Source organism: Onychostoma macrolepis, chromosome 15, assembly GCF_012432095.1.
Source record: "Onychostoma macrolepis isolate SWU-2019 chromosome 15, ASM1243209v1, whole genome shotgun sequence".
NCBI classification, from domain to species: domain Eukaryota; kingdom Metazoa; phylum Chordata; class Actinopteri; order Cypriniformes; family Cyprinidae; genus Onychostoma; species Onychostoma macrolepis.
Window position 1 is genome coordinate 8,991,588 of NC_081169.1, and position 16,469 is coordinate 9,008,056.

Below are 16,469 nucleotides of genomic sequence, written 5' to 3' on the forward strand. Positions count from 1 at the left end.
TACATGTAATCTGGATTACGTAATCAGATTCCAAAAATTATGCACTTGTGTTTAGATTAAATTACATTTTAAAATACTCGTAATCAGACTACAGTTATTTTTTTATGGATTACAGGTTCATGGTTCTCTGATGTTGGTTATAGTCACATGACATGCAGATAAACATCAAATATTAGAGTTTTTTCCAGTAAGTGAAACCTTTGCGTAATATTTAATGCACTTCATGTTGTTATAATGATAACAACAAATGGAATATATTTTCTTATACTCTTTGTATTTTATATCAATATGGTACAAGATAATTTTATTTAAATCAATGTGAAAAACAAGTAATTAGTATCTAAAGTAATTAGTATCTAAAAGTAGTCTGGTTATACCTAAAATGCGTAATGTAATGGTTTATGTTACTAACTACAATTTTTGTCATGTAATTTGGAATCAGTAACGGATTACAATTTGTAAGTAATCTATCTGTTTATAGTGTAAGAAAGGCCCTTTAGATTGTTAGAATGTTCTTTACACTAAGAAAAAAATGGCATTGCTATGAAAACCTCCTTTTGGAACTTTATTTTTACATTTTTTTCCCACTATAAAGAACCTTTGGGGAACAGAAAGATTCCATGGATGTTAAAGGTTCTTCATCAATGCCAAAAAAAGAACCTTCATTTTGAAGAGTGTATTTACCTGCACTTTCGCCCTCCGGTCGCAATCGAAGCCGAAGATTTCTGAGTTTAAAGTCCAGGTCAGAGAAATAGACTCAAGGCCCAGACATGCCCTAGAAGCTAAAACATGTCAGGTTTTTAAAGACCTGCTTTTCGCTATCGCTGCAAGAGTTACTAGTTTCCCCACAGCAGCATCCTGCTTCCACCAGATAAGTTTCTTAATAACTTTTGATTACCCATAATTAAGTGCTTTGGCACAGTATACGACATGCTTAAGGCAACTCTTCACATTACCTTCAAAGTTCATCTACATCATTTTAGAAAAATGTGTTCTTAGGCTTGTTACTGTAACTGCTGCTGGAATATTTCTCATATTGTATTGGATAGTTTTCCCTCAATGCTGATTCATTAGTCAATGCTTAATCAAATAACTCTTGCCTCAATGTAAATAAGGGGTTTTCCTGCTATCAGAGAAATTCAATTGAAAAGCAGCAAGATGGAATGCATGTGTACATAATCCAACAAATAAAAAATATCACAGAAAATAAAAGTCTTTTGTAAACACCCCTAAGTCTATTGTAAAATGGATTACTGTAGACTTTTAATTGTATTTGACTTTTAAAGCCACTTTTTGTTTATCCAGTTGTTTAATCGCCTGCAACAATAATGGTATGTCTTCGAATTATATTCAGTTGGTGTTTTTTTTTTTCAGCGAATATTGTTCAAAAGTTTGGGGTTAGGAAAAAAAAAATCTTATGGTCACCAAGGCTGCATTTATTTGATATAAAATTCAGTATAAACAGTAATGTTTATGAAATATTATTGTAATATAAAATCATTTTCTGTTTGAATATATACAATTTATTCCTTCGATGAAAATCTGAATTGTCAGCATCATTACTCCAGTCTAAATTTTCACATGATCCTTCCGAAATGACTCATATACTGATTCTTATTATTATTATCAACGTTGACAATTTTTTTTTTTTTTTTTGGATTCTTTGATGAATACAAAGTTCAAAAGAGCAGCATTTATTTGAAAAATAAATCTTTTATAACATTATACATGTCTTTTCTGTCACTTTTGAGATATTCAATGCCTCTTTGGTGCATATAAGTGTTAATTTCTTAAAAAAACTGACCCAGAACTTTTGAATGGTTAGGTATGCAATATCATTTGAATTTTGAATTGTTATATGATGTAATTAATTACAATTTTGAATTGATTGTCAAACCCCAAAACAAATAATGCATTATTTATAATAATATTATTGCAAATAAATAAATATGCATTTTATTCTTTCAGATTTTACAGAAAGACGAAGTTGAGTGGATTCCAGGATATGGAGTGCATCCCGTGTGGAGATCCGCCACCACCATATGAACCACACTGTAAGCACATTTATTTATTACTGCTGAAAGCAAACCTATTAGAAGGCATTTCAATCCTTGAGGAAAAAAAAATCCAATGCATTAATTTCCTCGGGAAAAAATATATCAGCAGCAGATCACAGTTATAGTTGATTTGAATGTTCTTAAAAGGTTGTTTAGTGAAATTTCTTTAATCATTTACTCTCATGTGGTGTTATTATAGTTTGAATTAATATTTAGAATAGTTTTTTTTTTTTGGCTTTAGTTGTAGCTATAACATTTCCTTAATTCTTCCTTTCATGACATTCTTAACCCATGGGCCATCACACACGTCCTAGCCACTATTTCCCATACCTTCACAACCATTGACTTGTGCACTATATTCCATGTCTCTTAACTGAATGCAACGTGCCAGTTTGAATATGTGCGAATGCGGAGGGCAAGATTATTAGTAAATGATGACTTCTGACTTTTATGGTGTTTTTGTCAATTTTTGGAGGTCCATAGTCTCACTTCTTTTCCACTTGAATAAAAAAAACATACATAATCAAGTACATGATGACAGATTTTTTTTTTAGGGTAATCCTTTAAAAGGGGCTATCATACAAACAGTTGCATTAATAATAATCTGTGAGATGACGACCCACTCAGTCTTGGTGATTCATACAGCAGTTTTACAATCAAATAAATGCCTCTTTTTACAAGTCAGAACACAGGCAAAGGTAATAAACATAACTCACTGCGAAACTGCATGGCTTTCTTCTGCAAACACACACTGGGTACGTAGTGTTTCACAAAGCAGCGCATTGTTCTCCAGCAGTCTGTGGTGCTAATTGGGCTCATTTTACCCACCGTTGAGGGACATTGTACAGAAGCTAGTGTGTCTGGCAGATACGCAGGGAGAGTCGTGGGGATCTTATAACTTCCAGAGGTTCTAGATGTTTGCAGCTGCTGCATGTGGGGATTGGCAGTGCGTTTGGAGAGCAGAGTTTGGGCCACGTCTAACACTCCTGCACCAGATACATGGAAAGATGTCCTGTAGATGCACAGGTCAGCTCGACCCCTGCGTGTGAAGAATTTGATCTCTGTGTAAACTCTGGCTTGTTATGTAATCGTCATGCACTATGATGTTTGGTTAATTTTAGTAGTAGAGGACACCAGTATGTTCTTTGTTTAGCTATAAAGGGTAAAAAAAAAAAATGTTTAGCTTTTTTTTATTTAAGATTTATTTTTGGCATTTATTGTGATAGGACAGTTAAGTATTGACAGGAAGTGAAGTGGGAGAGAGAGAAGGGCACGGGATCGAACTCGGGACACCCCAAGCACAGCTGCGTTATATCTCAGCACTCTGCCCACGAGGCTATTGCCGATTAACTTTTCTTTTTTTTTTTTCTTTTTTTTTAAATGTCCATTTAAACTTTTTTGTTGTTGTTGCAAAAACAGCAACAACAATAAGTGATAATCTGTAAAAGGCTTTATACGGAATTTAAAATGATTTCTTTCAATAACTGCCATCAAAAATAATAAAATAATATCAAATAAAGCATTTAAAATTTAAAATTAAAAAAGGAAATTTCTTGGTTAGTACTTTCTAAATAACTATGTATGTGCATAATTATGGTTACTACATTGAGTAATTATTTTAATAGCTACCATAAATTATTTTTTATAGCTACCATAGATTATAATAATTGTCATAAAATAAAATAAAGAATTTATAATTTAGTAAGTAAATGCATAAATAAATAAATACATAAGTACGTACACTGTAAAAAGTGATAAGTTGACTTAACTTAAAAAAATTGAGGAAACCCGTTGCCTTAAAATTATTAAGTAAATAGTTAAAAAAAAAAAGAAAAAGCTAAATGAACTTGATAATTCCCTTAACTTATTTTTTTTAATTATCATTTACTTAAAAATTTTAAGGCAACGGGTTTCCTCAATTTTTTTAAGTTAAGTCAACTTATCACTTTTTACAGTGTACATATGGCTACTACAGTGAGTCCTTTTTTAATAGCTACCATAAATTGTAATTAATGCCACAAATTATTGAATGACATAAAATAAAATAATACAGAAAGTAAAATAGTACATAAAATAAAATAAAGAATTTAAAATTAAAAATACATTTTCTTGGTTACTACATAAAGTATGTCTAACAGCAAATGAATGAATGAATAAATAAATAAATATGTACATATGGTTACTACATTGAGTTGTTCTTTTAATAGCTACCATAAATTATTTTTATAGCTACCATAGATTATAATAATTGTCATAAAATAAAATAATACAGAAAGTAAAATAGTACATAAAATAAAATAATACATAAAATAAAATAAAATAAAGAGGCTTCATACAGAAGATAAAATGATACCTTGGTAACTACGTTAAGTATTTCTTTGCTATTCAGAAGTATAGTGCATTTCAGCACACAACAAGTGTCTGAATGCCAAACAGTTGACATGTAATTGTTGGTTGTCATGTGTTAGGAAAGTTTTAAAAAGTTGTAGATGTCAGAGCCAAGTTTTAATAAATGTTCTTTTTGGACTGGCGACGAAGGTTTTGAGTTACAGTATATTTTCCTTTGTTTTTGAACTAAAAAGATCATCATTTTCATCTGTAGCTTGACTTCAGGACCAGAACCGGTGCAGGTATTCAGAGCTGCTCTGACCCATTGTGCGTGCAAACGGATGAAAGGACTCCAGACCGTTCCTCTCCTCTGGCATTATCTGACAGAGGGTGGTGAAAACTCAAAGGCCTGTTGGTTTTAATGGCCCCCACGTCGGCCCGGGGCGAACACGCAGCTGTGCGAGGAAGAGACCATAAATCCAGAAACACTCCGGTCTCCTTGGCCCATCCTGAGAGCGAAAGGAAGAAAACAGCATTTTATGGGTTCCTCTAGCTGCTTTAATGTGTTTCATCTGCTGCTGTCTTTTCTTGTCATGGGATAGCTCTAAATATTTGGCAAAGCCCCTCACAGCTGTCCCATCTAAGCATCTGAACTGATGTGAAGCCAATTTATGAAGGGGTCACATGAGAGCCGGGCGGCTGCTGGGCCGGTAATGGGTGAGAGTAATATAAGCTGGCATTTTTGCTTTTGCGAACACCTCTGTTTTAACTTTGACTTGGATTCAAGACCAAAGCTACTGATTGTAGACCCTCCTGAAAGAGACCGTTGCTGTGCTGTACTTGGATGTATTTTTCATCGTGGTGCTGTTCAGTCATGGGAAGATCTTTTATGTAGTGAATCTCTGTTTCATATTGAAGAGAGCTTGAACCGCAGGAGTATGAAAGTATTTGAGTGGTTTGGAATTTGACCTGAAGGGGATTACATCACATTGGCTCAGCCCAAAGATCATAATTAGCGATGGCTTTCATCTTGGAGTCTCGTGTGGCTTGTGGGTCACTGATGGACTTATTTGATTAGTCTGGGGTGCGAGTGATGAAGCACATAAAAGACAATCCTCTGATTAAAAGCAAAAACTAACAGTACACAAGAAAAACCGCTCTGATCCAAGACCTGCATTGAAGTATTGGTAAAAACTGTTAATGATATCTAAACTTGTGGTAATAATAATAATACAAAAACATAATCTGAGAGTGCAAAAAATGGAAATATTGAGAAAATCGCCTTTAAAGTTGTCCAAATGAAGTCCTTAGCAAAGCATATTACTAAACAAAATTTAAGTTTTGATATATTTACGGTAGGAAATTTACAAAATATCTTAAAGGAACATGATCCTTACTTAATATCCTGATGATTTTTGGCATAAAAGAAAAATCTATAATTTTGACCCATACAAATGTATTGTTGACTATTACTACAAATATATTAATATACTACAAATATAACATACACAAGTATTTAAAGTGTATTTATGTAATACTGTATAATTATACTGGGTTATTATTATTATTATTATAGTTGTTAGTATAAATATTTAATATTAATGTATACAGGTATATTATATAATATTGTATTATTATTATTATTAAGTATTGCAAAATTATTAAATTGAATAAAGTAAATACAGATGTAAGTAAATATAGTAGTATTTTATAACAGAAGTAGTATTATATTATACTGTAATAAAAATATAATAAAGAAATATACGTAATTACACAAGTATATACAACATATATGATATAATACTGAAAACAGATTATTATTATTATTATCATTGTTGTTGATGTTGTTATAAGCAGGCCTGTCAAAATTATTGATTAATTGTCTGTTTTAATATAATACATATAATTTATTTTATAACTGCAAAAATTGTGCGGTTTAAATTTCAATCACATTTTGCCATCCAAAAAGGAAAAATATATTGAAAAATAGTTATATCACATTATATTATAAATAGTTAATTATATAAATATTATAAATATTTATTTTAAAATAAATAATTTAATTATTGTATTATATATGAAAAACATTATTAGGCATGAACATAAACAAAACTGACGTGAATTCAATCGTTAATCACAATTTTAATTTTTATGACAATAATCAGCACAAAATGATTATTGTGACAGACCTAATTGTAAGTGAATATAACATTATAGATAATAAAAGCAATACATGTATTAATAATAATAAATATATACTGTTATGTTAAATATATACTGTATAAATATTATATTGTATTCTTGTTCTTGTTCTAGGCCATAATCAAAAACAATTTATAATGATTATTATTATTAATAATAATATTTTTACAATTGGAAAGTGTTACCTAGTATGTGTATGGTTTGGCTAGAATGCTGTTAGCTTACTAGCATGCTAACTTTAAACTCTACTGAGCTGTGAATCGAGTGTCCTGTGCATTTTACATGCTTTTTTGTGACATGTAGAGTTTCTTGTGTGGTTCCACTTGGGTTATGATGCTGCCTATGTTAGACAGCGAGGACGATCACTAGGTTATAGAACAGAAGCCATCCCCACCAGCATAAAAGCCCCAACCATGGCAACTAATGAAGTGAATAATGGTGGCTCTTATGTGGAGCGTTTAATCAGCAACCCGCTTGGAATCTCGGGATCAACACAGTCCTCTATACTACACACCCCACAGTTGTTTCGGGCTCAAGGCCATGTGTTTGAGTGTGGCATTCTCTAAAGTCAACAGGCGCACATATCAAAGAGAACAGTCTATTGGCTCATGGAGCGCAGAGCAGCGATAGTATCAGCAGGTGAGATCTTTTCAAGGGCCGCCCTTTGTCTGTGTTTGCTGCAGCTGTGGGCAGCTGATAAGAGGGGAAAGGCTTTGGTTTTGGGGGAGGTGAAGGAAAGGAGGACAGCACACAGCTGGGCCAGATTTGCTGGCATTGAGACATGACATTGTAGATAGAAGTACCACTCTGAGCAAACTGAATTCTGGTTCTTTATGTGATTTCGCACTTAAATGCACACATGCAATTTATTGCCTTCAGAAAGAAATTCTAGGGTAAAGAGAAGAGAAATGGGATAAGGAGATGATGCAGAAAAAATATGAGATGAGAGGAAAAATTCTATTTCAATACTTTTTTGTTTGTTTTGTTCTCTCAAGAAACTTTGCATTCGCTCACAAAACATTTGCGTTCTCTCATGAAACTTTGGGTTAAAGCACTAACATTTAGTTTTATATTATTGCCTCCACAACAGTTTGTGAGCAAATAAAAAGTTTCTTGGGGGAATGCAAAAGTTTTCCTCGAGAAACCAAAGCATTGAAATATGAAGTTTTTCCTGGTAGACAATAAAATTGATAAAAAGATGGTGCATTCAAGTCATGTCAAAGAGGTCGCATTTACGAGTTGAACGCACATGAACACCACCACAAGGTTGTAATTATGATTGGGAAACTCTGAACTTGTTCACTTAAAATTTTTTAGGGTTTAAATTGAATTATTATATTGAATTGAATTATCATGTACATTAATACATAATTTTCATTTACAAATAAAACTATCCTAAGTTGCATGTACAAAATACTATAATTCTGTACAATTACAATACAATATGTAATGATTCAATTTACAGAACCTCTATAATTGAATAACATAAAAAAGGGAAAACAGATCATATACACATTCCTCATTTGTCATTTTGTAAAAGTAGACTAAAAGGGATAATTCACCCAAAAATGAAAATTCTGTCATTAATTACTCACCCTTGTGTCGTTCCAAACCCGTAAAACCTCTGTTCATCTTCAGAACACAAAATAAGATATTTTTGTTGAAATCCAAGAGATTTCTGACCCTCCAGGCCCAGAAACGGAGTAAAGACATTGTTAAAATAGTCCATGTGACATCAGTGGTTCAACCGTAATTTTACGAATTTATTTTTGTGCACAAAGAAAACTAAAATAACGTTTCTGGGTCTGGGAACATATCAGTTACATTGCTGTCTATGGAGGATCAGAAAGCTCTCAGATTTCATTAAAATATCTTATACTATGGGGCCGTTGAATGCTTGAATCTGATTGGCTGATGAACGTTCTAAGGTGTGCAATTATTTTCAGGGAAACGCACGGCGAACGTAGTTCCAGGCAGCTCTTGACCGCATTACATGACCATATCACTTCGCCAAATGATTTCTGTTATTTCATAGGTCTTACAACAGGAAAATAACCAAGACCCACAACGACACTGGCCAAATAAATAAATATAGTAAACAATATGATAAAAACGACAGATCATGTCCATGTTTTTGCCACAAAGTTATGCTTTATTATGTACGGAAAGCACATAGCCTACTCTATCTCTCCCGCTCTCTCTCCCTCACAGACCGCACATACATAACAGTCAGTTGCACACACGCTAGCATACACCGCGCTAATGTTGTTAGCGCTACTCTGACGATTTTATCAGTAAACAACTTAAAAACTACATGACTTCTCACAAGCGAGGGAACAACACCGGCGCTGTTCGTGAACAAAAGGAACTAAGTTTCACTATAACTAGAGACATTGCTGCCGAACACTATTGAGAGACGCACAGAGGTAATTCTCTCTCTCTCTCTCTCTCATAACTTAGTTATTAACTGTATTAACTGCATTAATCTGTTATCAACGGCTCAATCCTCCGTTACTAGGTTTAAAATGACGTTTTGGAAATGGCAACGGAGGCGTTGGATGAAATGCGGAAGAAATAATCTTACTCACAATAGCGTTTTAGTAGAAATACTGGACGAATGCCTTGAAATATATCATCTGATCGATGTCTTGAGGTGTGGCAACCATAGTATAAGCGGAATAATTGACTTCGGTCCGTTGAATTATTAGAAAAATAATACACACCCGAGGTGGTGATGCGGTCACGACGCGAATCACCACCTCGGGTGTGCATTATTTTTCTAATAATTCAACAGCCCGTCGTCAATTATTCCTTACTTAATTTGTGTTCCGAAGATGAACGGAGGTCTTACAGGTTTGGAACGACATGAGGGTGAGTAATTAATGACAGAATTTTAATTTTTGGGTGAACTATCCCTTTAAAAAAATCTTGGTGTTGTTTCGTCGCCATCTTGGTCTGACGAAAGTGACTTGAATGCACCTGTCATAATAACGACTTCCCAACTCGTAAATACGAACTTCCCAGGAGGATTTAAACGCAATGTCAAAACCAAAGTGTACTTTGTTTTTTACTTTCTGAACATATGCGTTCAACACATGCACTCTCAAAAGTTTCTTCTTTGTCCAGAGTCTGTGCTATTTCTCTCTGAAAGTTATGAGCGATACAATAAAAATGCCTTTAAACGTGTTGTATCTCTTAACCCACTTACACAAGCACTAGTCAGCGTGGACATCTATAATTGCTTCTCCAGTAGTTAGTTTGTTGTTGTTGCTCCATCTCATTCGTTTCTTTTACGACTTTAAACAACATGTACTAAGTAATGCAAAATAATTAAAGGCGCATGTGAAACTTGCTGTGTGCAGAGAGAAAAATTGGGCTAATACAATGCTAATAAAATTTAACATCATGCACACACTCCACACACGCTAGAGTACGCATACAAACTGAAGTATACTTTGGGTTTTACATTGAAGGAGGTATACAAACTGTTTTTTGAATACTGGGAATTTGGACATACTACTCTTTTGCCATACTGTATGAAAGTAGGCATATTCAGACACCGTAATCGAGACTTCTTTACACTTGGGACAGAAAGTAACCAGCTATCAACCACCTAGCACACTATATCAGCTTGCTAAAGCCCCCCAGAACACCTTCAAATGTACATAGCAACACCTTGGCAAAGCTAAATATCTTCTAAATCTGCTGATGGGCAAATGCTCTAATGTAAAGAAAGAGATTAGTCACTACAGGACTAAATGATGAGCTCTGCACATTTAGTTTTGATTATGTCTTCAAACGGAGTGCACAAAGGCACACATCTCTAACAAAGAAACTTCTTTTGAGAGCTCAACTGATGTTGACGTTGTCTCACAAAGAGCACTTGTGTCTCTGAAGGCCAAGCCCATGTTTACTTAATGATTAATTTACCATAGAGCAAATAAAGAATGCTTGTGTCCATCCAATGAAAAGATGTTGAACAAATATCTGGTTCATATTTAACTTCATTATACCAAAATAATACGTCGACATAAAGAAGTCCACAGGCTTTATCTCTATGTGTTGTAGTCTTTGTTCCAAAATCTGACTTTGTAGGATTTGGAATAGGCATGTCTGTACTGTCACTATATGTTTTGATGTATTCTGGCCTTACAGATTGCTGGTATTGAATGAAAACAATGCAAAACTCTTTTGCATTAAACTAGATTTTTGCTTTTTTATAAAGAAGTCTTTGAAGCCTGTGCAAAACCTGTCACTACAATAACAGTGAGAGTTGCCAAGCCATGAAGTTGCTAGTCTATCCAAGCTGGGCAGGCTGGTCTGCTTTGCTGGTTTTAGAGTTGTTCTGGATACTTGCCAGCAGTATTACAAGTAATACGAGTTGTATAATTTGATTACTTTTTTCAAGTAACTAGTAAGGTAAAGCACTATTTTATTTGTGATACAAATTTACAATTAAATATCTGAGTTACTTTTTCAAATAAGTAACTCAAGTTACTTTGTTTTCCCATTCATTTACTGACAGAAGAAAAATCTGGACAGAGGTGAAGAGGCAGAGGCACTTCCTTCAGCCTGAGGCTTATTCGACTTTTTTTGTGTGTGTGTTATTGAGCAAGCCCAGCCCAGGTGACAAAAAGTAATGCAATATATTGTAATGCATTACTTTTAAAAGTAACATATGCAAGACTTAAAAAAATAAAATAAAATAATGGTTGTTTATTGACATTTATTGTCCATGAAGAACCCTCAGCATCCATGGGACCTTTCCCTTCCACAAAATATTTTTTAGACTATTAAAATGTTCTTCACACTAAAAAAAAAGAACTCTCTTAAGAACTGTTTACTGAAAGGTACTGTCGAGAACACAAAATGGTTGTTATTAACTCCTTTGGAAAACTTTAGTTTTAAGAGTGATTTCCCAAAAATATATGTACTATGTATTTTTGACGTTTGTGCTGTTAGCTTAGCAACATGCTAACATCAACCTCTATTTACATCATGGCTGCCTAGTTTTTCATCTGCCATGGTCCTGGAAGTATTTTTCCCATTCATTTTTCTCATAGAGAGAAGCCAAGAACCAAACCAACCAGCCACAAGTTGAACAACACTGCAGTCTTTGATTTGAAGCAAAATAGTATCTGAAAATCAGACAAAACGGTGTGTACAAGACTGTGTACTTTTACAGTTTCAATAAGGGAAAGAACTATAGTCACATGAAAGCATGGCAAAAGATATAAATACATTTCAGTATTTTGAGCGTGTAGGGACTTGTCATTCGCAGTCCATGAGAGTGGGTGGTCGCTAAATAGCTCTTATGTTACGATTTGCTTGTTTAGATTTTCTAATAGGTGGAGATTTTTTGGTTTAAGGTCCAATTCTCGCTATTAACAAACCATTAACTATGACTTTTACCTCAATAAACTCCTAATTTGCTGCTTATTATTAGTTAGTAAAGTAGTTGTTAAGTTTAGTTATTGGGTAGGATTAGTGATGTAGAATATGGTCATGCAGAAAATGTGCTTTACAAGCACTAATAAACAGCAAATATGTTAATAATAGGCGTGCTAATAAGCAACTATATGGTGAGAATCGGTCCCTATACTAAAATCATGGGTGATGTACCTGGAATTTCAATTTTAAACATGTTTAAGTGGAAATTATGCAGACCTGCGTCAAACAAAAGCATATACCATCGATTGACAGCCTCATAGCTCACAGTAGGTCTATAGTTCAGTTTCCCTGTAGAGAAAGACCAGACTGTCACATGAAGTCGTTGTTAGTGCATTACTGGGGTGTTCTAGGTAGTTGCTAACTAGCTGTTAATTGATTAACTGTTACTATCGAAAGAACCGTTTATGTGCATATAAACTCTTTAGAGCTCGCCGTTTTTCTAGTCCTAAGTGACGGACATATTGATGTACACACCAGATAACATGATAACCCCAATTATCTCAATGACTTAATAGTCGGTGTCAGAAGAAGACGGACTGTAAAACCCCTTCTTCAGGCTAGATCAGTCACTTGATAGTCCCTCGCTTTTTTTCAGATGGCTGTTGTCTTCAGGGTAGGGAAGGCTCTCTAGACGGTGACATCAGAGTTCTTGTGGTGCCTTCAGACTGTGGCAGCTGTTTTCTCAGGCTGATTACACATTCCCCAACTCGACTTCAAACATATAGCAGTGACCGCCCTCGGCCTTGATCTGCCTCTTAATAATGGGCTCGCTAGACTGGCAAGTGAAGGCCCGACTGGCCCGGGGTGAAGGGGTGAAAAATTATCGGCAGGCCGGGAATGTGCCCTTCACCTTCAGGACATTTCTGCTATTTAAACCACGTTTTCTTCGGAGCAGATTCCCAGCCGCAACCGCAGCGAGAGGAGATTTGTGACACACACATACACACACACACACACTCAAGCTGGGGTTTTGGTTTTGGCAGGTTTAATGGAAGATGAGACAGAATGGGTCACATGGTGGAAAAATGGAAAATGTAATAGAACGTGAAAGCCTCTTCAAATAATGTCTGGGTTTTATAACACTATTATTAAATCTTGTTGGAGATTGTTAAAGGAGCTCTTGGTGAATTAAGGCTCTTACATACAGTACTAACGGAAAAGTTCTTCTGCGTTCTTCGCTCAGAGGCAAACAGAAATTTGAAATAGTTGCCAACGGTTTACTGTTTGCAAACATCTGAGGTTTCGTGTCTGATCTCAACTTACTGAGTGAAAACAAGAACCTGAAAAGTTTTCCAAAGAAGGTGGAGCCTCAGATCAAATGTTCATCGGCAGTTTGAAGGTGCCCGCGATTGGCGCGAAGTTTTCTGGAAAGTTCGCGCCTGCAAGCTATTTCAAACCACCGAAACAGATTGTCCTTCTCAACCAATTTGTTTAAAATTCCCTCACACCCATTTGTTCTTGGATATCGCTAAAGTAAATTGGGCTCTTTAGCCTGCAGTGTTATTTTATTAATATTTGAGTTTACTTTTATTTTTAATATTTTGAGTTTAATTTAATTTTGTTAAATGCTTTTGTCATTTTTATTAGCTTTAGATTTTTTAATACTGCTATTTATTTCGTGAAATTTCAGTTCTTATGTATTTCCAGTTATTTTAGTAAATTTAGTACTACAATTTGACAAGACAACATTTCTCATTTTATTTACATTTTTTAATCTAATATTTATATTTTTTATTTTATTTCAGCTTTATTTTAATGAACAAAAATAGTTTGTTTTAGTTAATGATAATTACTCTGCTTCTAGGTGAATTTGTAGGATTAATCATCCTCATGTAGTCCAAACCATTTTTCTTCAGTAAGGAATCCTCGGTAGAAATCGCGTTTCCCCCTCGGTGGGCCCCCTCCATCATCGGTCCCTTAGAATCGTCCTAACCTTCCCTACCTGAGGGTCGCTTTCCTATCGATCGGGGCCTCCAGGTCCCTGGATCTTCGTAGGGGGCTTTCGACCTCCTCCGTCCTCCTCCGCCCCGGGTCCGCTTCCCACCCCTGACGATAACTACTCTAGGTGAAGTTGTAGGATTAAATTCTTAACTAATTTAGTTCAAAACATTTTTCTTCAGTAAGAACTTTAGCAGAATGTCGACGCAGCTCTTTTTTTATACAGTGAAAGTATATTAGAGATGAAAAAAGCTTCAAATGGGTATTTCATGGTGGCATTTATCCTGTTTTTTGGAGTTTGACACACATTCTGTCAAAATTTCCTTTTGTTTTGCACTTACTATATGAGAGTGAATAATAGAGTAAAAACTGAACTGGTCCTCGTTGACCTCAATCCCTGTCTCTGCTGTGTATCTGTCAGGTATGGGGCGAGTTAATTTTGTCCCGGTCCAGCCTGCGGTGACCAGCCCCAGGGACATGGCTCTAGCTGCGGTCATCTGCAGTGCGCTGGCCACCGTCCTGCTCGCCCTCTTCATCCTGTGTGTCATCTACTGTAAGAGACAGCTGCTGGAGAAGAAACCAGGTGAGTCACGCCATCTGCTCCTTCCTTTGATCATGTATCAGAGTTTTAGTATAAGAGACACGGTTCATGATTAGAAAGCTTGTGGAATAATTGTATAATTTTATTAGTAGTGCTATTAAATAAAATATTTCCAATCACTCTTTACAAATATTTACAGTACCATGGTTTGCATTGTTACAAAACATGCCAAAATAGCATCCATAATTACTTTAGTTCTTTGTATATCTGTAAAGAATGTGTAAAAACCCTTAAGAGTTTTGAGAATTTATATATTTATAACAATAATTTATTATACATTGTTGTCTTTTATTATGTTACTGTTGCTGCTATTTTTTATTATTATTATTTTTTTTAAACATGAAGCCACCTGATGTCATTCAGTACAGGGTTTTTACCATGATTTTACCATGGTTTTGAAAAAAAAAGTAGTTCATTATTATGCTTTCATCTTTATCTAATCAGGCAATAATGAAACTTCACTGTTTTTTCTGTTGCTTCGTGTGTCGGTGCCTCAGTTTCATTGAGGTCCCATGAGGGTCCTTATGTGGGGTCCGAGCTGTCTTGTCTGGATCGGAGGGTTCTGGAGTTTTCCCAGCGGCCTTGTTGTCACTGCCGTCACGGCTCCAGACAGACCTGCGGTGAGTTATACACACCTTTCAGAAGTCTTACTATTGTTGTGATGAGGAGTTGTGTGTTTTCTCAGAAAGAGTGCAAACATGTCAATTAGCCAGTAATTATCTGTCAGATGAGCATTTTATTAATCATGTCACAGGAATGTTGATTGACGTGACATTAGATTCATGTGCAGTTTGTTTTCCAGGTCCTGTGCACCTGATCCCGTCTCTGTGCTGCGATGACACCTGGAGCCAGAACCGCGGCCGAGAGAGTCGGCCCTATCACTCTCAGAACAGTCTCAATGAAGGGTGGGTCCTTCAACCAGACACATTCACATTCAAATGAGGTTAAAGGATCAGGTTTGGATCTGTGCCACTTTAGTCTGTATGGCAGATCTGGAAGATTAGATCAAATTCAACAGATTCATTTACAATTGCTGACAAAATTCTGTCTATTTTTAACAATAATATTGTGAAATAGTATTACAGTTAAAATTTTTATAATTCTATTTTAATATATTTTATGATAATTTTGAAATGACATTGATAATTATGATACTTTTAGTTCATTTTGATATTTTATATTGTTTAATGAATAGAAAATCTGTCACTTTTGTCTGTCACATACTGTCACTTTTGAACTATTTAAATATATCCCTGTTGAATACAATAATAATAATAAAAAAATATATATATATATATATATATTTTTTTTTACTGACCACAAACTTTAAATGGTACTGTACCACTTATCTTATTTTAGTGTGTTTATTAATAACATTACTGGTGACCAATGTTTAAAAAAGCAATATTACATTAATATGTAATAATAAAAGTATTAAGTATTTTGCTACTTATTTAGAAAGTAACGTTAATGGACTTTTATGTTACATTTTCTCACTTGACTAAAGGTCATTGCACACAGAGTCCGAAATTTTCGCACGTTAAAAAATAAATACGACCTCATGTTTTGTCAATCATGTTTACAAACTGCCTCCGAAAAAATTCTGATCAGGTTCGGTTTTCGCATCCGTAGCAAGCATTTTGATAGAAAAGGATGATGAATACGAAAAAACTCCCTGAAAAAAACGCATATGAAAATTTCGGACTCAGTGTGCAAGGACCTTGAGACTAGCTTTCTCTATTCTAGAGTATAAACACTATGGTTTTATTTTATTTTATTCTGAGTGGTATTGTTCTTTTTAAAAGTAATGTGGGTATTGTGTGAATTCAGAAAATAAAAGGACACATTCTTGTATTCTGTCTGTATTATTTTTTATTTAATGGGCATCGTGT

General features: G+C 34.8%; 1 protein-coding gene across 1 annotated transcript in view; it reads left to right on the top strand.

Annotated features, from left to right (window-relative positions):
* tnfrsf19 (tumor necrosis factor receptor superfamily, member 19) overlaps positions 1-16,469 on the top strand; it is a 35,771-nt gene that overhangs the window by 14,761 nt on the left and 4,541 nt on the right. Inside the window, exons 6-9 of the mRNA XM_058744682.1 lie at positions 1,969-2,054; positions 14,398-14,559; positions 15,075-15,197; positions 15,380-15,482. Of these exons, the coding sequence (XP_058600665.1) occupies positions 1,969-2,054; positions 14,398-14,559; positions 15,075-15,197; positions 15,380-15,482 (474 nt within the window). The remainder of the gene's footprint in view (positions 1-1,968; positions 2,055-14,397; positions 14,560-15,074; positions 15,198-15,379; positions 15,483-16,469) is intronic.